This window comes from Pelodiscus sinensis, chromosome 6 (genome assembly GCF_052426305.1).
Source record: "Pelodiscus sinensis isolate ZL-2025 chromosome 6, ASM5242630v1, whole genome shotgun sequence".
Classification (NCBI taxonomy): Eukaryota; Metazoa; Chordata; order Testudines; family Trionychidae; genus Pelodiscus; species Pelodiscus sinensis.
This window is the reverse complement of record NC_143057.1, coordinates 102,764,696-102,790,666: the sequence shown is the minus strand read 5'-3', so window position 1 is coordinate 102,790,666 and position 25,971 is coordinate 102,764,696. Positions and strand designations below refer to the sequence as shown.

Genomic DNA, 25,971 nt, shown 5'->3' with positions numbered 1-25,971 from the left:
TTACTTTGTCAAGCGACTTTATTGTTCCATAAAGTGTTACAAGTAAAACAAAACAGTCTTACAGCACAGTATTCACTCTTATGATCAATTTAGACGAACAACCAAATTTGATGAGTTAACATCTGAACAAAAATCCTATAATTTCAGATCACTCCACTTAAAGAATGTAAACAGCAGGATTTTATAAGTGCCATTAATGATGGTGATAATGCAAATGGGAAAAGATAGCAATACATTTAAGGGATTCAGCACATTTTAACCTGACAAAACTCTGCCTTCAATGGTCTCTTACAATATATGCTAACTTCTTATGCTAAACAATCTGTTCTATTTTGCATTTTGCTGTGGTGCTGGGAATATCTTAAGAAGAGCTCTGTGTAGCTCAAAAGCGTCTCTCATATCAACATAAGTTTGCCCAATAAAAGATATTACCTCACCTAATCTCTCTCTTTGAAACTCTCACTGACGGTCTTCAGTGCAAGATTTACCTGACGGGAGAAAGATCGTGTCCCTAAGACCAGATTCTACACTCCATTACACAGATGCAAAATTTAAGTAATGTAATACTAACAATAAAATTCAGCCTATGATGAGTATAATTTACATAAAAGGAGAATTGTAGGTTGATTTAATTCTCTTCTGTTAACTAAAGACTCTCTGGTTTATTTATATGTTTGTTGTGGTTTATTTATGTAGCTCATAAATTTCATTTTTATTGGAGTGAATGATTACAATGCAAATGCACATTTACAAGCTCCAAGCTTGACATTTTCAACACAGTTAAGTGCTCTTAATATATTAACACATGGTTCCCCTTTCCTCAATTGCTTTCAAAATAGAAACATAAAGTAGCTTTTTCCACAGTCAAGGGGACTGTTATTCCAATAACAAGTGAATACCTGAGCATGGATATTTAACAATATACTTAATTCAATTTAACTCAGTACATGAAGTTATAGCTTTGGGCAAGGCAATGATCAGTTAATGGTTATAATTTGTTATAGGTTTGAGAAGGACTAGTTGTCTATCTGATAAGCAAATGCTTATTGGATAGTCGACTAGTCGCTTCCCCCCCCCCCCTTTGCTGCCTCTATCAGAAAGAGGCAGCGCGGGGAAGAAGAGGAAGAGTCAGGGTACTTCAAAGCGACAGCATCACGTGGAGCCCGGGGCCAGACCGTGGGCTCCATGCGGCACTGTCACTTTGAAAGGGTGCGTGCAGCCTAGGGCCAGCTGGGGTGTCCCCAGGCTGCATGTGGCATTTCAAAGCAGCAGCGCTGGGCTGAGCCCAGGCTCCCCTGCTATTCCCAGGCTCCATGTGGTGCTGCCACTTTGAAATGTCACAAGGAGCCGGACACCGGGCTCCCCACAGTGTTTCAAAGTAGTAGCGCCACATGGAGCTGTTGCTATACTCCAAAGGCGGAGGCACCTTATCGACTAATCGAATAGTTGATGCAAAATGTATCGACTATTCAATTAGTCAATTACTCACAATTTAACATCCCTAATTTGTTACAGATTAATTTAAGGCACAATCAGTATTAAAGTTTTTTAAAGAAAAACTGCATCAGTACCCATAAAAAATACCAACTTCACTTTAAAATAGAGTAGCCATGTGATTTTTATGAGGATGTATGTCTTATTTTCTAATAAGGCCTTTGGATAAATAAAATAATTGTTACATCCTATTTATACAGGTTTGCTGCATTTTTAAATAGCAGCTGTTAAATTAAATACGTATTTAAAAAAGAAGACCAAGTTACCAGAATAGAGGAACAGCATATACCACCAAAACAGTTTATTTGGGAGAAAAATATATATAGTTGCACTTTGAAAATAAAACTAGGAATGTTAGCAATCTTTGTACACTGAAGTAACTGTTAGACTAACACCTGGGAAAACCTCATTGGTGAGTATCTCACATTTTAAATTAAGCTATGATCCTGCATTTACTATCATATTTTCAATGTATTTAAGACTGGCACACTTTACATATTTATACTTTTACTGTAAAGAGAGCAGTAAACCTCAAATATATTAATTCTTTCACTCATCTTGTGTCTCTAATATCCTGGGACTGACAAAGCTACAGCACTGCATTCAAATACACTGAGTTACTTACTACAAGAGAAAAGCTTTGTGCAGAAGACAGATTTTTTGGAAATTGGTCCAAGACTGAAACAAACTCTTGCAGGGTCTAAGAACAATCATAATCCCTATCACTTTCCATTTCCAAGTGCAAGGAGTGCTTTTCTGATTTGACCTTTGCTAAATAATGAGATAGGGCTGTGTCCATACCACATTTTAACTGTTTAAAAATTCCTGGAAACAGGGAAATTAGAGAAAGCCACTTGTGACAGATGATAGTTATGTTGCTTAATGCACTTTTGAAAGGAACTCATACATTGTGATGATAAGGGTGGTATAAAACCTGGATAGAACAAAAGAGACTAAAAATTTAAAAACATAAAGTAAATAGCTATAGTAATTTAAGCTGTTAGAAGTGCATCAGTGAAAACAAGTTCACCATTTTTGAAACATTTAAGATGGTCACAGTTAAACTAAAATGACACTATTAAGTGATTTTTCTTTCTAGCAATGTTTAACACAGAAGAACAGGTCACTCATCTCATGCTGTGTGGTTCGTTAATAGCTGTCCCCCTATGGTTGTTCCACTCTTGGTGCATGGGCAACCTACATGACCTTCATAGGAAATTTTCATCAGTAGTGTCCACTCAGCACATGCATGCATCCTTGGTATCTTTTTGCCCTGCACTGAGGCTATATCTGGCTGCATCGGGAACCACTCTTCATTCTCACTGAGCTACTGAATCTCACTTATGCAGCAAGGACACCCTCTCCTGGTGGAATATGGACACCTCCTCTTGGTAAGATCAAGTCTTGAGTAGCCTATTCACGATAGCTTGGTGACAGATAAGCAGCTGCTACTGATAGAACCTTCGAGAACCTCAGAATTGAGCACAGGCTGATGGGAGCATTCAATACTGAAAATGATTCCGGCCTTCACTAATCAGAAGAATCCCTTGTGAAAGGAATGCTTTGTTACATGTAAGTGCGTGTCCTGGAGGTCGAGGGCCAAGTAACAATTCCCCGTATCTAGAGAAGGAATTATAGCCACCAGGATAATCATCCTGAACTTTTGGGGGTCTCATGAATTTGGACAGATATCTAGAATTGGTCTCCACTCTCCATTCCTCTGTAATACAAGGATATAGTTCAAAAGAAAATCCCTTTCCCTTTTGTCAGGCGGGTACCAGTTCTAGTGCATCTAATAGAAGTGTTCATTTCCTTCCTTAGTAGGGGCTTGTGAAAGGGGTCTCTGAAGGGTCAGGGAATGGGAATGAGGAGCGAGGAAGAAAATAAAGTGATATGGATGGTGTAACCTAGTAATATTACTTCCAGCACCCATCTGTCTAAAGATATACAATCCCAGGCATTCTAGAAATAGGAGAAGATAAGCAAAACTATGAAGCTAGTAAGCTAATGAAGGAGGAAATTTGAACTTATGCCTGTCCCATCAAAACTACTGCTATGATGATGACACCTGTTATGAATCCATGTCGGATAGATTAGACTGTCTTTCTGGAACCTGCCTTTCTTCCTGTGGTTCTGTGGATCTCTGTAATCTGGAGAATTGTACAGGATGGGATTTTACAGCCCCTTTGTGTGATCCATATTTCATACAGCTGGTAAAGTTGTACTTGGCCATCAACGATTAGTAATTTGTAATGAGTAAATGCAGCATAGCCAATGAGTACACCTTCCTTCCCAGGAGATCCAGGAGTTTTTGGTCTGTTTATAGGGTGAATTTATAATAGCAATTTGCTCCATTCATCCACTGCATCAACGACCAGAGAATTGGGAGGTGAGCGAAGAAAAGGAATTCAGATTTTTTGTGGGAACATATTTCATGTGGTACCTCTTACAAGTGGGTATTACGAAGCCAGGGTTTGCCAGATGATCCGAACAGGTCCAGTAGAGTCTCATTAACAGAAGGGGAAACTCTAGATGGTGTTGGAGCATAGAATGCCCAACAGCTTGTGCTGCAGTTCTCCAGCCTTCACAAGGAGTATCTGCAGAGTTTGGCACTTGATTAGCAAGCTCCTGAACTGGCTATGGAAAGAAGGGGAGGCATCAGGGCCACATCTAGCAAAGAGGACAAGATGGTGGTTTGAGACGTATCCACATTGGCCTCTTGCACCTCAGAATATTTTCTCCTGTCCTGGGGTAGGATGAGGGAAAAGCTTAGATCTCCCTATCATCCCAATGGGATAAGGCCAGGCCCCTGGAAAGCTGATGATAAGGGTCCCAAGATGGCCCACAGAGAAGGGGATGGAATGCAGGATTGCTCCCGGCAGGAATGAGGAGATCCTAGAGCATTTTCCCTGCCCCTTCAGGAGAAGGGATTAGTGTGAGGGTGTACTGAAGAATGGAAGCAGCAAAGGATAGGCCATTATCAACATCCTTCTTCTAATGGTGGATACTCTTAGGGCTCGTCTACACTGGCCCCTTTTCCGGAAGGGGCATGTTAATTTCACCTATCGTAGTAGGGAAATCCGCGGGGGATTTAAATATCCCCCGCGGCATTTAAATAAAAATGTCCGCCGCTTTTTTCCGGCTTTTAAAAAAGCCGGAAAAGAGCGTCTACACTGGCCCCGATCCTCCGGAAAAAGTGCCCTTTGAAGTAGGAATAAGACCCTCCGGAAAAGGGCACTTTTTCCGGAGGATCGGGGCCAGTGTAGACGCTCTTTTCTGGCTTTTTTAAAAGCCGGAAAAAAGCGGCGGACATTTTTATTTAAATGCCGCAGGGGATATTTAAATCCCCCGCGGATTTCCCTACGACGACTGGTGAAATTTACATGCCCCTTCCGGAAAAGGGGCCAGTGTAGACGTAGCCTTAGAGAAAAGGGGGACATGGTATCAGGAATGCAAAAGGATCTAGAGACAGAGAGGTTCTTGGCAGCAAAAGCTGTTGACTACCTGCCAGCAATGGAGACTTGGAGACTCTGGTTGAGAAGTCACTGCCAAGTCTTTCTAGTAGATAAAGTGCTATAGTATTGAATGGCATTGTTTGTCCTTGTCCAATAGAACCTGCAGCTTAAGGTGCTTTGAAGCTGGCATTGATGAGGTTGGAGGGTATATCACATTGTGACATTTCATAAGGGCATCAAGAGAGGAGTCAGACTTGACAGTATAGATCTTGTTAGATGCTGTCCCCAGCCAAGGTACCAGAATCTTCCTAGAGCCCAGCTTCCTAAAACTGTGTTTTCTAATGTTTCCCCCAGCAGGGCCTTTCCCATTTATGGTGCCAAGTCTTGAGGAAGACCTCTTTGAGGCTGTATATCAGGATGGAGACAGAAGTTTTTTTGAGGGAAAATCCCTGAGAGGGGAACTAGATTTCCTCTTCTGAATTCATTTGGGAGGAGAGCTCTGAGCACTATTTCTTGCTAGGAAAATGTTGCACCAAGGCAGAAGGAGCACTAGAAACTCGTGAAGACCGATATTCAGTGGGGTCCTGGCCTGGTTCCAAAAGAGGGCAGAAGATATGCTCTATTGTGAGGAGCTGACATTTGACTTTAGTTATTTCCAAACCCTAGATTTCAGAACTAGATGGAAGTTGCACTCTGCAGCATGTCTGACTCACCCAGGCAGCAAATGCACTTGAACTTCTGTCACCCACTGGGATGGCATTTTTACACAAGAGACAGTTTTTAAACTCTGGTGAACCAGTCCTCTGCCTCACAGAGGACAGGAACAGAACAGAAACAGAACAAGTCTTTATAAGCAAACAGGGAGAGATTTTTTATTTGTTTTAAACACTAAAGTAACTACAACTAACAAACCAATTAACTAAGCTCCATAACTGAAGTAGGCGAGAAAGGAACACACTAGCTCCGCCTCAAACTGAGGCAGTTGAGAAGGAACAGAGGGGGTGATTCAACCTCACACCCTGATAAAGCCTCAGTGCAGGGCACAAGATACTAACAGCGTATACACAGGCCAAATGGAGACTGCTAATAGAACTCTCCAATCAAGGATGCATTAGGAACATGTGCACCAAGAATAGAGCATTCATAGGGAAACTACTAGAAAAACCACCAAACTTTTTTATATTATTAATCTTATGGAAAATTGGCAGAAATGTATTTGGCACAAAAATGCTGTGAATATAACCTGAAAATGTAATTATCTTTAAGAATTTTTAGTCCCTCTCCCCCATCAATTTGTGAGTTTCATTTTCATTTTTATATAAGTCTTTGAATAAAAGTAAATCATACAGATAATATTGTACTATGAAACACAAGCAGAAGAAATCTTCCAATATAGATTTTCTTGATGGATGGGTTTTAATTACAGGCAGTCTCCGGGTTACGTACAAGATAGGGACTGTAGGTTTGTTTCAACAGTTTCAACAGTGGCTGATCAGTTTCAACAGTGGCTGAATCTGGACGCCAGTTCTGACTTACATACAGATTCAACTTAAGAACCCCAGGCATCCCCAAATCAGCTGCTGCTGAAACTGATCAGCTCTGCTTTGCTCCCCGTCCCCCTGGTCTGCTGACCAGGGGGACGGGGAGCAAAGCGGCGGAACACACGGGCAGCGGGCAGCTTTGCTCAGGCGTAACTCGGGGACTGCCTGTACTAAACATGTCATAGCCTATAATTTTTAAATAAACTTTAAGAGCAGAAAACAGACTGTGATTCTCCAAATGGAGTTGGGTTTTCATTTGTTTATTGTTTTCATTTAAATGAACAGACATCCAAATCCACAAAAGGGCTCTATACAATAGAAAATGCTTGTAGTGCTGCATTCTAGGCTGCAGTCCTGGATGGTGGGTGAACTCTAGGGTTACATAGTCTAGCCCAATGTTTCTCAATTTGTTTTTTATAAAGTACTCCCTTTAAAAAAAAACAAGTACCCCCAGTACCTACAGTTCTCAGACACAAACAAATCTTTCTCTACCATTGCAATACATTTGTTTAAACAACTTAATTGTAGCTGGGTGAGCGATGAAATGTTTGGGTGTAAAAAGTATAAAAATAATAAAGCGCTGTCAAACTTAAAACAAAAATTCGGTTTTCTCCAAATTTCAGTTGTATTGACGTACCCCTCCCACCCCCCGACTTCTTTCTAGAACCCATAAGGGTACTCATACCACTGAGTGAGAAACACTGGTCTAGCCCACAGCCTGGCCTGCAACTTTTGCTTCCAGAGGACTCCCCCGCCCTTCCCCCTGGAAGCACCCACCATCAGGTAGATGGATGGGTGGTGCATTATCCTCTCCCAGAGCTAGGCAGGTAGGTAGCATCACCTCCTCTCCCCCATCTCCAAAGCACTGGGATGGCAGTGCCTCCCATTAAGCTCAGTGCAGGAGCATTGGACGAAGTCCCTGGATGCAGGCTGGCCCCATTAGCCTCAGCCTGGGTTCTTGGATATGGGGAAGAACCCCCTGCTGCATAGCACTAGGAAGCAGGAGGGTGTCTGAGAACAGAGCATGGGCCATGCCAGACAAGGCCATTTGGGGAGGCTCAACTTTCCTCTTGCCTTTTATACCATGTTGCCCGGGCAACATTTGTTGGATATAAAAGAGAAAGAGTCACATACTATGCGAAGCACCCTTAAAGTTGTTTCCTCTTTCATGCTCTACTGCTCTCAATTTTTCTTTCCAGGCAGAATATTTATTTTTAAGACTTTTATGTTTCATGCTAAGCAGACTAACTGAATCAACTTTCTTCCAAGCCTAATTAACATATAATACTCAAGTGGTGCTGAGTTTTCTGCTTCTGAGACAAGACTGGCGGGAAGTATCTCTTCAAAATGGGGTGCAGTTTGCACAACTGTATAACACAAAAGGTCTATGCAGCTCCCATAAGTCAGCAGTAGCAGAGGTAAATTTAGAGAGTTCTAAAATACACAAAATACAGACATTTCACTTGACTGCTAGCTACTGCTGCTTTAAACAAATCTAATCTACAATTTCTCTTCCATAAAAACACCATCTCAGGCTAAGTTTTTAAGGAAGAGGTTGATGCAGATATTTCTTAACTTATAATGCTATCAACTAAAGCCTAATACACACAGCTCTGTTCTGGGGACGTTCTGAGAGATTTCTACAGAATGAAAGGTTACTTTGAATAAGCTCCTGGTGCACATTTCTGCCATTTTCATTAATTTGCCATACACACAAAGTTGCATTGTATTAACCTAAAATAATTACATTTTAGTATAGTGAGGTGATTTTGTTTTTTAGTTGAAGAACAATATTATATTTAGTAGAAGCTGCTGTAGCTAAAAAAGCTTCACAGTAAAAGGTAATAGATACAGTAGTACACTCTTATTAGGTATATTTCTGCAGTCATTTCAATTTCCTTAGGACTCTACTGAAATGTCTTTAAAGCTCATTTTCCTGCAGGAAATAAGCCTTTAATATGATAAATTCATTTGCTTAAATATCACATACAATTAATAATTATTAGTATTAAATAATGCAAACTTTCTGTAATTTCACAGACACAACACTCCTAAACTAATTATTTTTTCTTTTCCAACCAAAAAGCCTGGGTAAGAATTGTTTGGAAAATGAGTATCAGGCAACTATGCAAGAGCAGTGCTTGGTATACATTTTACTAAATAGCAGTCACTGTCCTAGATAAACCAGCCAGTTGAATATAAGAGGTTAGACTCAAATGGGGTAAACTAACAAGTTACAAAAACCAGCTGTTGAATATTACTCAGAAGTGATATGCAGCACTGAATTCTTACTAACACTTGGCACATTTATAATGTTTTACATCTTTGAGGTGCTGTACAAATGTTAATTATAGAAAGAATGTGATTACTCAAAGAGTGGATATATTTCCAAATGTGGAAGGTACCCAGAGGAATGGCACTATTATAGCAGAGATAACAGCAGGAGGAAATGTAAATATTTAGGAATGACTGAATTTTATATATAGCAAATAGAATTTGCTATTATAGAACTGACATGTAAGACTACAGATTTCATGAAGAGAGTGCCTAGAAATTACATTACCACCATTCATATAACAGATTTCTGTAGCCATAAATAATCAAATTTGGAATCAAAGGGCTCCATAGCCTGAATTCAGGTTGTCTAACTTAGAAATCATGTGGAATGCACAGGGATCAAAATCACTGTAATTTTCAAAACAAGTGACTTCCAAGGACATCATCCTTAGACATCAATGCGAATTCCATGCTTTATAGACATTAGTTCTCCAGTACCTGTTAAATACATAACAAATGAACACAGATGAGGTAAAGATGCTGTGATTGCCACATAAAGCCAGTACGGCAAAGGAGCAGTTTTTCCAAATGGACAGATCCAGAGGCCATGACGAATTCCATCACGGACATGGTGAGAAGTCCAGGATATACACAACATCCAGGGAAGAAAGCACCATGAGTCCTTAAGCCTGAAAAGGTGCATAATAAACTTTAATGTCACAGCCACAACAGGAATCACAGTAGAACAATGAAGAAGTGGTCTTTGTGGAAGAGTCAGAGCAGCCTGTGGAAAGGAAAAATACAGTTGGCGACTAATACCATCAACAACGTAAAAATTCTTCTTGGATGTTTACAGATGGAATATCAAGTGAACGGAAAACATCTGTTTCCCACAAAAGTGTAAATAAAAACTGTTTTTTCTATTATCTTTATTTCCCTCAGGAATTGAGCAAACTGTTCTTATCTACTATGCTGCTGTGGTGAAATTCAATATACCACATATAAGACAATTAATAGGAAATACACAACTGTATAATATACTATTATTTTCATAAAAAACTAAAGGCATCTTGTATTACATTAAATTTATTGCACTGAAATATATTATATTTGTCAATATTAGATATAATTTATTTAATGATAGAGGTAATTTCCAACAAAGCTAAGTGAAAAAAAAATCCAATTAAAAATGACCCCACACTAATTTCGGCCATCTTCTTGGTCAGTATTCCTTGTTTATGCACAAAGAACATTTCCAAATGCTAAATAATTGTTTATATGTATAGTTAAGGTCAACATTACATTTTTAAAACCAAATGTTGGTTAACAACCATTACACTGAACTTGCTTAATATTAATTCAAAACCAAGAAGATATCAGCTTCTATTGACATATTTGTCAAGATAGAATAAAAGCGTAAGATTTTGCTTAAGATGAGATCAAATGGACTGTTTGTCACAAGAGGATCAATAAATGTTTACCATATATGTATGTAGGAGGAAAACATGCAAATGAGCCTATTAGAAATATCTAAAACTGTCTCCATTAGGTATGCAGCCATACATTTCTTTAGCATGACAATTTTTTCCAACTAATATTCTAAAAGGTAAAGAAAAATAGTTCAAAAGAACTACTGATTTCCCAGGTAATCGGAAAGCAAGGATTTGTATCCTCACTGAATGTCTGCAACATGAATTCAAGTAGAGTTTGTTAACAAGGCAGGATGCATTCACTCTAACGGAAATATAAGTGTTTCAGTTTGCTGAAGAGGATTTTGCAGCAACTAAAGAAGAAACTATCCACAAAGAATCCTTCCCAGGTTTTACACAGAGATCACTATATGATGGGACGGGCTTCAGGAGTTAATAATTGCTTTGTGTCATGTAGTTTAAACATAATCAATAAAGCTAAACACATATGTACTCTTCACTGCAGAAGAATACTTTGATTTATGGTGCTCTGAAAAAATCTAATAATTTTGAGAAATATTTTTCTAGACCGTAACTGCACAGACAAGTTCTAGACCAGCACTCAACAGCTTTAAGTACAAATTAAAAACATAATACTATTGTAGAACCCAGAGCAAGTTAAAAAAATAGAAACTTTGTCTTGCCTGAACTTCAATAGCAACAATTTTCTTTTTCTATATAATAAACGGTAGTGGCAAGATTCCAGACAACTGGTCCCCTCCATCCACATGGAAACATTTTTTGTTGGCATTCTTTTATCAATGAGAGACTTGGGAATTGCAGCCTACGATGTTGATGGTTTGCAATGTCTCATGTGACTGAATAGCCCAATCCAAGTTTTTCATGATCTTTGACAATTATTGCAAATATATATATCTTGATTGGAAATTTGCTTCCTATGGGCTCTTTACTCTTCATGCTGTAGGAATCTACTTCTGTCAGGGACGTCGATACATAGATAGAGAGGATGGCGACACTGGTTATGATCACTTATCAAGATTTCTCATTGGTCAGGATTAAAGCCAAATTCCTTCATAACATGGATACAAACCACTAGCAAAAGCTGAGCAGCTAACAAGTTATTTAGTGCTTTGTGGAGGTCAAGAAAAGATTAGGCAGTTCAGGCTGGACGTCCCAAAACTGGGATTCCCTCATCCAGCAATATCCGTGGTCCGCCAAGACCACAGATGTTCCTGGACTAGGGAGTTCTGGCTGGGAGCCCCAGTGGTAAGAGGGCTGGCGGCTCAGAGCCTGGTGGGACTGGGGCTGGCACCGGAGCCCCAGGAGCACAGCAGGGGCTGTGGCAGCCCTAGTAGCAGGGCCAGGGACATGGCAGTTGCTGCTGCTGCAGAGCAGGGCCAGGGTTCGAGATGCAGCAGCCACGGTAGCCCCAATAATGGAGCTGGGGCTGGAGACGCGGCAGCCCTGATAGCGGGGCTGGGGTCAGGGCAGTCTGGGCTGCTGGGGCCCCAGCAGCATGGCAGCTCAGTGGGGGGAGTGTGTGGCTAGGGCTGGCAGTAGAAAGGAAAGGTGGTCTGGGGAGTGGATATCAGGGGACCTCCTCTAGTCTGGCAAATTCCCTTGTTCGGAACTGGTCAGGTCCCGAGGCTACTGAACCACAGAGGTCCAACCTATACTTTGTGATCTCATCAACACCATCAGCTTCCTACAGAAGAAGCTTGCATATGCAGGTGATAACAGAAGAGCATATAGGGCAGGAAGAGAGGATGAGGAAGGAAACAGCAGGGGACATTGCTGAGCATAGTCCCCTTATTACTGCTGATTTTGTTCCCATGAAACCAGAAACATTAAAGAAAATACTAGTATACATCTTTAGGAAACAGACACACAGGGATGGCAAGCATATTAGGCTTTTCAGGGTGAGGGGGTTTATTTCCTATAAAGCTGAAGATAAAGTGTAAGTTTTGGCAGTTATGGTGAACAAAGCTGCAGAAGCGGGATTCATATTGATCTAATCTATAAATGATTACACAATGGAAATAATTAGAGCTCTGCATGTATACAAATGTCTACCTGCAGACATGGATATCCGCAGATAGACACTGGTATCTGCTGATCGGCAGGGTTCTACTCCAGAGAGACACTTCAGACAATGGAGAGGAGCATAGTCCCATCACTCTTGGGAGCCAGCGCCCCATGCCAGCAGCTCCTCCCAGCCATGTGGCTGTACTGCCTCTAGCCACAGCGTCTCCAGTCTGGGGTCCTAAGCTGCTTGGCTGGGAGGAGTTGCTGGAACGGGGTGTTGGCTTCCATGAGTGACAGGACCGCGCTCCTCTCTATTGGCAGCAGTGTCTTTCAGGATTAGAGCCCTGCTGATCAGCAGATACTGTATCTACACAGGGCTCTAGAAATAATAAAAAAATAGGGTTGTTGATTCATTGCAGTTAACTAATGCAATTAATTACAGTTTTAATCACATGGTAGAACAAAATGCTAATTGAAATTGTTAAATATTTGTGGATATTTTTAAACTTTTTAAAATATACTGATATCAATTACAGCCAAAGCAACGAGGAGTCCTGTGGCACCTTATAGACTAACAAGTGTAGGAGCATAAGCTTTCGTGGGCAAAGACCCACTTCGTCAGATGCATGTAGTGGGTCTTTGCCCACGAAAGCTTATGCTCCTACACTTCAGTTAGTCTATAAGGTGCCACAGGACTCCTCGTCGCTTTTGCAGATTCAGACGGCTACCCCTCTGATAATTACAGCCAAGATTCCCTCTAAGCCCGTGGTCACCAACCAGTAGATCGCGAGCTACCGGTAGATCTCAGGGGCTCTAAGAGTAGCTCTTGAGCCCTCTCTGAACTGCATGACTGCGCAGTACATTTACATTTGATTTCCTCATTTGAGGAGCAGCTACTCACCGAGCAACAACACTGGTGAGTAGCTGCGAGGAATGGTGGGAGCTGGGAGGGCTGAAACACCCCAGCAAGCTAACTGTGGCTTTCAGCTGAAAGAGGCTGCCCCGCACTCCAGCTGATCGGCAGCTTCTCCTCTGCGCCTGCCCACATGGAGCTTGGTGCACCCTAGCTGAGCGCCATGGCCAGCTGTCCAGGCAGCCACTTCTCTTCCCTCCAGTCCGGCTGCCCTGCGCTCAGCCCAGGGAGGCTGCGTCTAGCTCCAGCTGTGCTGGATCAAGCTTCCGAGGCTGAGCACAGGACCACAGATGCCCATCTGATGGACTGTATATGACTAGCAATCTCAGACTACAACCCAGACTTCAAGACACAGGCAGATATTGTTCAGTCACAGGTGACACACTGAGACTTTGTTATTGGAAGAAAAAATATATAATTATCAATACTTGATTTTAGATTTACAAAATGGCAGAGAACAAAATGTATAATTGTAAATCCTTCATTTGACATTTAAATAGCATGAATTAAAAACAGAGCATTTATTTCATAACTATAAACATGTGATTTTAATTTTATATATTGCATAATTTAAAAATAAACTGTTTAACAGAGTGGATAAGGGCTGGGGATAGCAAGTGATGGACAGGAGAATAGAGAGGGCGGGGCTTCAAAGAAGGGGCGGGGCGGGGCAGTAGATCTTTGCCTGTTCTTAGACTTAAAAAGTGATCTTGGGTGTAAAAAGGTTGGAGACCACTGCTCTAAGCTGTGCAGTACTATGGCCCAGCAGCTACTTAATTAACCTCTTCCAGCCAGGAGCACAGTGCTCTGCGCATGGAGCTGCCTAGCTGGGGACAGGCACTTCTCCCTCAGAGACAGCAGCTGTTCCCTGCTGAGGACAGAGCAGTGAGTCTCTCTCAGCAGGTAGGTGTCGGTTACTCTGAGCAAAGTCACCTCCCTGAGAGCTGGGCAAGCAAGCGCTGGTGGTCCCGCTCATAGGGAGGCTTCGCTGCAGGCTCTGCAGTGTAAGTTAAGCTTTATGCTGCAAAACCTCCAACATGGGTAACCGTGTAACCGCTGAGATTTTCAACAGTTACCCTATTACAAGACTTTAAGCATTCCTAATACAAATCTTTAGTGTAAAAAGGAGATTGTACCAGAGTGTGGGATCCTTACAAGTACTAATATCACAGTATTAAAAGTAAAAGGTATTCCAATATAAGAATTCCTATCCTTCATATAAGATGTTAAGCTGAGCAGCTATCCATCACTAGGCAACCTGGACATCACATCTATCCATGGTACATTTTAATAGGTATAAATGATAAACCTAATGAGCAGAATTCTTTGTGACTAATCCATTTATCTACAGTTACTATACAGGCAGTCCCCGAGTTACGCGGATCCGACTTATGTCGGATCCACAGTTACGAACGGGGTTTGCTGCCGGTCTCCCTGGTCTGCTGGAGACCAGGAGACGGGAAGCAAAGCCTCTGAGGACGCCGGCAGCGGGACAGCCGCGGCGCGTCTGGGCTGTCCGCTGCCCGCGTGCTTCGCGGCTTTGCTCCCCGTCTCCCCAGACCAGGGAGACGGGGAGCAAAGCCGGGGAGCACACGGGCAGCGGACAGCCCAGACGCGCCGCGGCTGTCCCGCTGCCAGGGTGCTCCGCGGCTTTGCTTCGCTTTGCTCCCCGTCTCCCTGGCCTGCTGGGGACCAGGGAGACGGGGAGCAAAGCCCCAGAGCACGTGGGCAGCAGGACAGCCGCGGCGCCTCTGGGCTGTCCCTCTCCCCCCGTGCTCCGCGGCTCTGCTCCGGACGCCTGTGGTACAGCAGCTGGGGCGCTGCCGGTTGGTCCCGTTTTTTGAACACAATTGTCCTTTATTTTGTACATCAGGAAGGGGGGCTAGGGAGCGGTAAGTGGAAGGAGGTGAGGGAGGAATGGGGTACGAGCCCCCGATGGAGAGGACTGGGCTGGCTCTGTGGGCTCCTGGGGGTGGAAACTCTCCTGAAGCCCCCCAATTGCCCCCTCCCCAGATGGCAGCCTGCGGCAAGTGCAGCCAGGCTGATGGCTGAGTGCTGTGATGTGCCGAGTGTGGGCACTCAGGGCACTCCAAGCCAGGACTGCTTTGCAAGCGGGGAACCCCTGAGAACTGTCTGTCCGGGGTGGGGGTCGGGTCCCTTTAAGCACAGCCCTCAGCTAGCCTGAGACAGCATCTCCACGCTCTAAGACCTAATCTGATGCCCTGCTGGCACTGCTTCCGGCCATCCTTAACCTCAGTTCAGGGTCCACTCAGTGTGGACATGCTAGTTCGAATTAGCAAAATGCTAATTCGAGCTAGTATTTAAATCTAGATGAGCTAATTCGAATTAGCTTAGTTCGAATTAACTAATTCAAACTAAGTTAATTCAAATTAGTGCTGTAGTGTAGACATACCCCTAGAGAATGACATGTGCTACTTAAAACATAATTTTGTAACAAGAATAAGTAAGAAGTTTTCTTAGATACTTTTAGGTACTTCAGGAGTGTCCACTTCTAATAGTGAAGAAAATACATTATAATGTTATTACTGAAATTAATGATAAAGTGACCATTGATTTCAAGTGTAGGATTAGAGTCTACAGATTTATGTTGAAGAAAAATAAACAAGATGACATCTGACAGGTGTCAGAGGATGTTATGCTTTCTTTATTAGTGGAAGTACTTTTTCATTACTCAAATCTAGAGGTGAAAAGTCTCAATATAGTACCTCTAGAGCAGTGATGGGCAACTTTCAGCTCATCAGGGTAATCTGATTGTGGGCCACAAGACATTTCACTGGCAGTGGCCATTTGCGGTCACCACACCCCACAGCTTCCAGGGGCCACAGTCCTCTGTTCTGGTCCAATGGGAACTGTGGGAAGCAGCGCCTGCAGTCAAAGGGGATGCATGGATGTGCTGGCTACTGCTTCCCACAGTTCCCATTGACCAGGAACAGAGAACCATGGTTACTGGAAACTGAGGGGAGCAGTGCTTGTGGATGATCAAGGCCAGCAAAATGTCTTGTGGCCTGCAATCAGATTACTCTGATGGGCCGCAGGTTGCCCACCACTGCTCTAGATTGTAGCTAATGAAAGTACTATTCTTGTCACAGTAATTTAAGCACACTGTTTTTCATTAACTATTGTAATTTTGGTGGTTGAATTTGCATAATATGACAATCAGAGTTGGAATTTGAAAAAAAATATGCTGAAAACTGTAGTTACTGGGCGTACTTATAATGTTTTTAAAGGGGTACTTTATAAAAAAAATGGTTGAGAAACACTGTATTATACTATACCACAAACTATAACAACAAGTACATTAATGTTCTACGTTTAATGCAAAATTTCAAAAAAGCGCATTAAAAAAACGAACTATAATCATTCACAAAAGTAGGTTCAAACAGACTACTGTATTTGTAAACAGGCATGACAGTACAAGCTATAGTATTGTACTTGCAAATATTATCCTTTCTACACTGACACATATTGGTGAATTTGCCATCTACTGGAAATAATTAAGGAATGACTTTAGTTGGTTTCAAATAATGAATTAAGTGTCCTCTGACAATTTTATGACTTAATATTTTTCTGTTTTAAAAATGTCCCTATTTTCTGTTATATGAAAGACCCACGCAAACAAAGGGGAAACTACCAAAAGAGTGCAATCAAATGCAGAAAGAAAACAAACTGAAAAAAACAAGACCATTCCCTCCCTGAGCTTTCATTTACAGCTATTGTAGGTATATCTCATAACAGGAGACGCAACATTTTCAAGCAGAAATATGATTTTAAAATATCTATTACAAATAATAGTGCCTTTTTCACAAAAAAAGTTCCTTAAAAATTTAATTTAGAATTTTTTCCCCGAAGTTGAAACATTTTTATACTGTTCTTTAATTTCTATTCAATTTAACTAATGTGTTACACAGAACACTCAAATCTGGTTCTCTCTAACAAGGCTAGCAGAAGAACTTTGTTCTGAAACAAAAAGCCCTGCAAAAAAATCACCATCTTTGGTACATACACATTTCTTAATATCAGTGTCATATTTCCTGCTCTTATTAATCCAAAGAAAATCAACTAGTGTTATATTCATTCTCGAGTACCTCCTAATGGTAGCTGGCGATGAACATCACATTGGTGATTAAAGATGAGATTTTTTTCAAATGCTGGTCCCCATTTTTCCTCCACAATTTGCAAGCACAAATAATTACAACATACAAGTGATTTTAAATGGCCCCTACAAATAGTCATGATCCTAAAATTAAAGCTCTAATTATTTCCTCCCCCTTTCTGAGTGTGCAAAACATCCCTAATTAGGCTTAGAATTCAATTTGCCTTCATACCTATTCATATTTCATAGTTAGTTTTATTTAAACTAAGCAATGGTTGGGTGTATTGTCATCTGGCTGCTTTTACTATTTATTTTAAAAGAAAAAAATTATTCTCATTTAAGTAGACACACACTGTTTGTAACTACACATAAAAATGTGACTCGGCGAACAGAGTGAGTGATACACAAATGTTAGGAGATATATGCATAGAGTTTCCAGAACTTAAATAACTACATCTGATTTTAAAGACAGAAAAAATGCTCCTTTGGGCCTTCATACTTAAAAAAATTGCAGAGATGTAAATTAATTCTACATAAAATATAGATTTTTATCTCTCAGAGAGGCAGCTGAATTAGACTGTACAGGCAGTCCCCGGGTTACGTACAAGATAGGGACTGTCGGTTTGTTCTTAAGTTGAATCTGTATGTTAGTCGGAACTGGCGTCCAGATTCAGCCGCTGCTGAAACTGACCAGCCGCTGACTACAGGAAGCCGGAGGCAGAGTTGATCTGCCCCGGGCTTCCTGGAATCAGCCGCTGATCAGTTTCAACAGGCTGAATCTGGACGCCAGTTCCATACAGATTCAACTTAAGGACCCCAGGCGTCCCCAAGTCAGCTGCTGCTGAAACTGATCAGCGGCTGATTCCAGGAAGCCCGAGGCAGAGCAACTCTGCCTCGGGATTCCTGTAGTCACCGCCGGTCAGTTTCAGCAGCGGCTGACTTGGGGACGCCTGGGGCAGAGCAGCTGGGGTGCTGCTGGGTTGCTCCAGTAGCGCCGCTCCTCGGCGCTACTGGACCAACCCAGCAGCACCCCAGCTGCTCTGCCCCAGGCGTCCTGATTCAGCCGCTGCTGAAACTGACCAGCAGCGGCTGAATCAGGACGCCTGGGGCAGAGCAGCTGGGGTGCTGCCGGGTTGGTCCAGTAGCGCCCAGAGCGGCGCTGCGGGACCAACCGGCAGCGCCCCAGCTGCTCTACCAAAGGCGTCCGGAGAAAAGCCTGGTCTGCTGGGGGAGGCGGGTGGGCGTACTAGCTGCGCCCCCCCCCCCCCCCAGCAGACCAGGGAGACGCGGGCGGTGGACCGAGACGCACTGCAGTCCCGCTGCCCGGGTCCTCCGCAGCTCTGCTCCGCATCTCTCTGGTCTGCTGGAGACCAGCAGACCAGGGAGACGGGGAGCAAAGCCTCTGAGGACGCCGGCAGCGGGACAGCTGTGGAGCGTCTGGGCTGTCTGCTGCCCGCATGCTCCCCGTCTCCCTGGTCTGCTGGTCTCCCACTGCCGGCGTCCTCAGAGGCTTTGCTCCCCGTCTCCCTGGTCTGCTGGTCTCCAGGAGACCAGGGAGACGTGGAGCAAACTCCGTTCGTAACTGCCGATCCGACATAAGTCGGATCCTCGTAACTCGGGGACTGCCTGTAACTACAAAAACATAAAAAACAACGAATGAAGAAGTGGGTTGTGCCCATGAAACCTCGTGATATTATCTATAATTTGTTGTTAGTTTCTAAGGTACTATAGGACCATTCATTGTTTTTTATAGCTTTTTATGTATGTTTTATTAAAAACATTATGTAAGCAACTAGATGATCTACCTTGCATTATTTGGATCATGCAGGTCCCCATACGAGTTGGGGAGAAGGGGCAGGACTTCAGCCCTGCCCTCTCTAAAGTCTACCTAGGGAGTGGGAGTTTGGTTGGGCCAGGGTATGAGAGGTTCAGTATACAGGCTGCCCTGGGGCCAACCCCAGCCCTCTCTCATCACAGCAGGTTGGGGCCAAGGTAAAAAGCACATGTCCATGGCTGTTGCAGCTGCAGCAGACACAGCTGGAGGACAGACAGACAGATACAGACAGATACAGACAAATGTTCTCAAACATACAGTAAATTAAACACATCAAGTCAACGAGATCTCTGACTTCAAAAATTAGGCTCCAACAGGTGATATAGTGCTTAGAAGTAGCAGAAATGCAAAAATAATCAAGAAAACAAAGAGAACTTTGATCAACTTTGCTTACCTTTAATGAAAGGGAGCGAGCTAGAAAAAAATGGTCCACATCAATGACAGAAGAGAGGAAACCAGCTAAAATGACTTCACCGAAGTCACTCTTCTTCCTGAGCCCAATGACTATCACCCAGGACCATATTCCCACCACACAGTGCACTGCATTATCAGAGAGAGCTCGGAGCCAGTCATGCTGCTGAATGAAAGAGAACTGTAGAAGTCGGTCTGCTATGAAGCAGAATAGACCCAATCCTAGACTGGAAATAACTGAAGCTGTGGTGAAAGTTTGGAGAAGAGCATGAGTCTTTTCAGCTTCAGATGCCATAGCAAGTGATGTGTCACTGTACACAAGATGCCATCAGGATACATGCAGCCCATTGTCCTTTTAATCTTCAGTCATTCTGTAAATTATCAGAGAGAAAAGTCTCAATGAAGTATCATCTAGCACTAAATACTTGTTAAACCCAACTATAGCTGCAGTGTAATAAAACATATTTAAATAGTAAATTCACTGTTTCAAATCTAAGATTTCACAAAAATATTAAATACAATAAACTTAATTCATTAATCAGAACAATATGGTTCAGAATCAAAATGTATGTGGTGATTTAATGAGAATAAACACTTTAGTACACATCATGCCTTGACTATCTTTTGACATTTCTTATTTAACAAAACAAAATCTGAGATTATATCCAATCATATCCCAGATTTATTCCAATATTCCCCCTTCCCTAGAATTTTTACCACATTAATGCCTCTACTTTATACCCATGTTGTTTTGATTCTGGGATTGATGAGATCCACAAAACCTCAGAGCTTTTTATGCTTTAAATTTCACATATTTACTTGCAACCTTTTACTACCTTTTTATTCAGCCTTTTTCTCCTCTAGAAATATGTTTATAACACACACCCACACCACTGTTCTTTCCCCCTGCAGTTTATTAACATACACAATTACATGTATACCTCACTAAGCACTGTATCCAGAAGCAGAGATAAGTACGCAAAACAAACAACTGTTCAATAAAAGAGGAATTTTCTGCCATAATCAGGACAGATAGCATCATGAAGCCAATATAGTTCAGCTTAAGAACTGAGGAGAATTTTACTCCTTCAGAGGAAATCTAAATATGCTGCTCTTATTAGCACTTCACAGTTCTTTAGAATGCTGGGCTAACCCAAGTAATTTTTATTTTCACATTAAACTATGAGAACAAAAATGCTTAAAAAAAGACATTAGAAAGCAATTAACACTAATAATATATCACTTGGAAAAATTATTTATCAAATAAGTTACACTTTGCAATTGTTACAAAACTCTCTGCTGCAAGGGCACTGCATCTTAGGAACAACTAAATCCCCCTAATAATGTCTTCTTAAAACCATATAGATCCTGTTATGGGATATAACATTAAACAAATAGCAATATGAAGAAAACTCTCTACCTTATGTAGCTGGTGAAACCTGTTCTATTCCTTAGCTTGGAAAGTGTTAGATTCAAAACTGAAAAACTGCATCTAAGTTCTAAACATCTGATAGTTATAATCATTTGCATTATTCAAAAAACTGGGCAAACAAATTACATTTCAAAGCATATTTTCTATTTAAAATGTACTCTTTACATGATGGTTGCTATCTCTGTACAATGCAGTAAAGCTCTGATTAGCACAAAGTCCTTTCTTTTACATTATTTTTTTATACATAATTTTTTTTAATGAAATAGAACAATTTATTTTCACACTCCTGTTAAGTGATGCCCTGAAAAGTTATTTTTGGAAGTCACCATTATGCAATTTTTTCATGATTGTAACCAAGTTCTCTATTATAAATCATAAGAAATTTTAAATTGAAATATATTTTCTTAACAAATATTTCTTTCATCATAAAAACATGAAGGTGTACTGTAGGAGTGTCCAAAACTGCTTCATATGTTGGACAGCTGATATTCATTTTTAAAGAAAAAAGTTCACTGCTTGAAGCGTTTATTTGAAAAAGAAAATAGAATGAATAATACATGAACATTGCATAAAGATTAGAAAAAGTAGGTCAGGTTTAACCATCGCTGTACCCCTTCCAAGTAATCATATAACATGCACCATTTTCTTCAGCAACTGTCTTTAATACTTTTCCTAAGATTATCCACAATTTAAAATATCATTTTGAAGAAATCACATTTTTTTTAGTTTAAGAAACGTGTCCCCAGCATCTCACAAACCGTTTCCTAGCCAGCCAAGTAGCAGTGCTTATTAAACAAGTGTTTGGCACAGTGCAGGGGGAGGGAGGGGAGAGGAAGAGAACTGGAAAAATGGAGAAATATAGTTTAAAAAACGACCATGTCTACTTGATTTACATGTCAGCGTTCATGCAATACACCCTATATAGGATTCCTATTTTGAAAGAGAAGACAGTGAAAGTTGTCTATGTAAACGTACATATATATGTACGCATGCACAGCTGAAGTGGACATATCACTATTTAATTCATTACTGTTGCATCAGCTTACTCAAATAGCCAATTTGGCTTACTGCCTACAGATTGTAACATCTGCAGCTGCTTGGTGTATTCAAATCATTTTGTGATCTTCACACTTCTTACTTCTGACTACAGAGGTAAAGTAATACATACACAGTGAAACCTTTGTCAATACAGACTGCTTGTCCTATCTTTGAACAAAGTAAGCCAAGTAATAGAAAGCACCTTTACAAAATAACTTTACAAATTACTTATAAAATATATACAAGTACAGGAAAAAAAATCAAAATATGGAAGAAATCCAACATCCCCAGTCACCAGATTTTTACCTGATAAGTTCCTAAACAAATATTAAGACCAAATGAAAAATGACATCAACTTGACTACAGACAACCATGGTTTCCTCTAAGGTGCGTGCCTGCGCACAAAAAAAATCTTTCATCTCCCATCTCCTTTGGAGAGTTGGGCAGCAGCACTCATGCGGCAGGCAGCTGCTCCGACAGGCAGGGCTGACAGATAGCATGGTGAGGGAGCCGCTGGGATGGGGGCAGGACCAAGCACGGTCTAGATCATCCTTGATAGTTGTGTGTCTAACCTGTTCTCAAAAATTTCCAGTGATAGCGATTACACAACCCCTCTAGGCAATGTATTCCAGTGTTAAACCACCCTGACAGAGTTTCCCCCTGGGGAAACCGGGGGGGGGAGGGGGCTGGGGGGCAGCCCAGGGGGGGGGGGAGGGGAGGGCAGCGGCTTTGCTCCGCGTCTTCCTGGTCTGCAGACCAGGGAGACGCGGAGCAGCTTTTCTTGCCCGGAGTACAGGGGTGGCGGGACCGCGAGGTCCCGCAGTCCGTGTCCTCCGGGGCATCCCCGTTCGTAACTGCGGATCCGACATAAGTCGGATCCGCGTAAGTCGGGGACTGCCTGTACTTTGTATTTGTCCTTATTAAATGTCATCCTGTTTGCCTAAGACCATTTCTCTAGCTTGTCCAAATCATTTTGAATTTTGACTCTATCCTCCAAAGCACTTGCAACCCCTCCCTGGTGTCAGGTTCCTCACAGCATTTCAAAGCGGAAGTGCTGCTTAGAGCTCAGAATCACCTAGGGAGTCCCTAGCTGACCCCAGGCTCAGTGTGGTGCTGCTGCTGCTTTGAAATGTGGCGGGGAGCCTGGTATCCGGCTCCTCCCAGCATTTCAAAGCAGCAGTGCCACTTGGAGCCCAGGATTAGCTGGGGAGTACCTAGCTGACCCCGGGCAACAGCCCTAGGGTTGTTATACTTCAAAGGTTGAGGCACCCTATCGACTAATTGAATAGTCAATGCAAAAATGCATAGGCTATTCAATTAGTCAGTTACCTCATACTTAACATCCTTAGTCTGGCTAGCTCACTATAGTCAAGACACCTGCTTCTGCTCCCTGCCACTTGCAGCCTTTGATACAGAGACTGCAAGTGGGGGCTGGAGGGGGGGAAAATGCATGTAGTCAACAAGATTATCAGATTTATTGGTTAATCATGTAGTCGTCTACACAATGACATCCCTAGACTGCTCTAAACACTGTGAAAAGTCAAATGGTGAGCATCATCACCTCCTGTTTTGTGAGGTGTAAGGCAAGCACCTAACCCATTCACACACGAAATAACTTATGTGCCTAAGATGCCTGACTCCCAACAGCAGCTTGTTTTGTTAAGTGTCTCCTCGTAGCCTTGATTTAGGTGTCTACCTCAGAAGGAGGGACAGGAAAAAAGACACATCCCAATTGTTGGCATCTCTGATTGGCTAGTTTAGGCAACCACACTTAGCAGGGGTGCTGTAACAATTTGTACAGTGGTTATGCTGAGAACCATTGAACCAAACTGTACACCTCATAAGCGACTGCTGGGGAGAGATACAAGGGGGCACTGGCCTCATGACTTCCCACCTTATGACTCCTCCCCACACCATCTCTAGTCCAAGGGAGGGCTGTCCTGAAGAGGGTGTGGGGCCCAGGATATACCCCTTCCACCTCTTCCCCCAAGGGCCCTCCCCTGAGTGATGCATCCCAGGAGACTATGGGGGCACCTAGCACCAGCAGCAGTGGTCTGGCTCCCTCTCCCCATGGTGATGTGGTCTGTCCTGCTCCCCTGGCTTCCAGCTGTGTTGCTCTGCTTTCCACTGCCAGTGAGTGTAAGGAGAGGTTCCACTCCTACCCACAAATCCTCTTTGGAGTGCTGTGGCAAGGAGCTAAGGTAGTAGAATGTGCTGGAGCCCAGCGCTTTGCCACCAGTGAGCATGGGAGCAGGTCTGACAGGCCCTACTAATCCACCAGACTGTGCTAGGCCCTAGTGGACCCTCATAGCACAGGGCAGTTGCCTCAAACCACCCAATGGATGGGACACAGAGTAACCGCATACATTGGGTAGTACAGGTTGGCAGCCTCATCTGATTTTTGGATGGAACTCACAGGGCCAGCCCAAGGGATTACCAGGGGATATGACATGAGGATGGGGTGGCAACAGGAATCAGCCCTCTCCACTCACTGTGCTGGCAGGGGCTGTGGTGACCCAGCAGCCTGCTAGAGTCCATCCTACTGTCTATCTTTCAGGCTGTGGTAAGTGGAAGGGGAGCAGAGCAGGCTCCTGCCACCACAGTGAGGGCAGAGGGCATGTGTCCCCAGTAATCCTCCCACTCACATTACTCGGAGGTAGAAGAGTGCAGGAGGGAGCAGAGCAGAAGCAAAGCAGGGTTGGGTCATGGGAAAGGGATGGGGTGGGGGTACCTGTGGTGGAGGTGTTGCTCGGGGGTAGGGAAAAACTGCGCCAGGCTTTACACTGCCAGGCTGTGTCTACACTGGCATGAATTTCCGGAAATGCTTCAAACGGAATACTATTCCGTTTTCAGTGTTTCCGGAAAAGGAGCGTCTACATTGGCAAGGCTGCTTTTCCGGAAAAGAGCCCCGATCGCCATTTTCACGATCAGGGCTTTTTTCCGGAAAAGACTACTGGGCTGTCTACACTGGCCCTTTTCAGAACAGTGTTCCGGAATAAGGACTTATGCCCGAGCGGTAGCAGAATAGTTTTTCCGGAATAGTGGCTGATTTTGTACAGTAGAGCATCGTTGCTTTTCCGGAAATTCAAGGGCCAGTGTAGACAGCTCGCAGCTTATTCCGGAAAAGCAGCTGATTTTCCGGAATAAGTGGCCCAGTGTAGACACAGCCCCCATAGAGAAGGCCCTGATAGAACAGCTCTCCCCCATGGCCTGAGGGGGGCACATGGTCCTTCCTGCTCTGCTGCGTGGTTCTCCCCAGGGTACACCCTGAATATAATGGAAACCACTTCAAGCCAGGAGGGGCCGCAGCAGCCCCAACTCCAGCGCCTACACGGATCCTAGTTTTGTGGTTTATTTTGCTGATAACTGCGTCTCTCCCCCTCCACCCTACAGAGAGACAGCGGCGCCTAACTCGGCTTTCGGGGCCGCAGCGTGGCTCCTATGCTTCTCTAGGCACCTGGCCGCAGGCAGCAGAGGGGGCAAGCAGGAGAGGGCTGGGATGGGCGCGGGGGAGGAGAGGAAGCCTCCGCGCGCACGAGTTGAGCAGCCTGGCGGAGGCGCGGCCGCCCCCCACCAGGGCGAGTGACCAGCTCTAGTCCCTAGCCCGGCCAAGGCAGCAGCTCGGCTCAGCGCGCGTTAAACCGCAGCCCAGGGCCGCGTGAGGGCGAGTCCCGGGGGGGGGGGGGGGGGTGACACAGGAGCCTAACGACGGCAGCACAGGAATCCGCAGCAGCAGCCCTGAGCGACGCAGCCAAGCGCGGGGGGAGGCGGGGAAGAGGCTGCTCCCTCCGCGCCCCAGCCCCGCGTTCCCCTCCCTCGACCGCCGCGACCCAGCCCCAGCACCGACCTCTCTTGTCCCGGCCTCGCTGCCTGTACGCCTCTTGCCCCCCCGCCGGCCGGCTGCTCCCGCGCACGCTCCGACTGGCGGCCTGGCACAGTGCGGTGCCCCGCGGCAAGAGCCAGCCCGGCTCCGCCCGCGGGGAGGCGCTGCGGCCGCGGCCACGCGC

At 43.7% G+C, this 25,971-nt stretch overlaps 1 protein-coding gene across 2 annotated transcripts; it reads right to left on the bottom strand.

Moving 5' to 3' along the window:
* Positions 1-25,971, bottom strand: TMEM267 (transmembrane protein 267). Of its 2 annotated transcripts, none has more exons than XM_075932503.2 (4): positions 25,812-25,971; positions 19,478-19,865; positions 4,910-9,551; positions 1-4,520 (listed from the first exon to the last, which is right to left on the bottom strand). In XM_075932503.2, exons 2-3 carry the CDS (start codon positions 19,787-19,789, stop codon positions 9,216-9,218), a joined length of 648 nt encoding a protein of 215 aa, XP_075788618.1. In that variant the 5' UTR covers positions 19,790-19,865; positions 25,812-25,971; the 3' UTR covers positions 1-4,520; positions 4,910-9,215. The 2 variants fall into 2 exon arrangements, with proteins under 2 accessions (XP_075788618.1, XP_075788617.1); XM_075932502.2 differs by having other exon boundaries at positions 1-4,503; positions 4,915-9,551.

Bases quoted from the DNA above. Each gene is read 5' to 3' on its own strand.
- TMEM267 (XM_075932503.2), bottom strand. From the start codon at position 19,789: ATGGCATCTGAAGCTGAAAAGACTCATGCTCTTCTCCAAACTTTCACC. The intron at 9,552-19,477 runs GTAAGCAAAGTT...TCCTTTCCACAG, and splicing joins CTCGCTCCCTTTCATTAAAG to GCTGCTCTGACTCTTCCACA.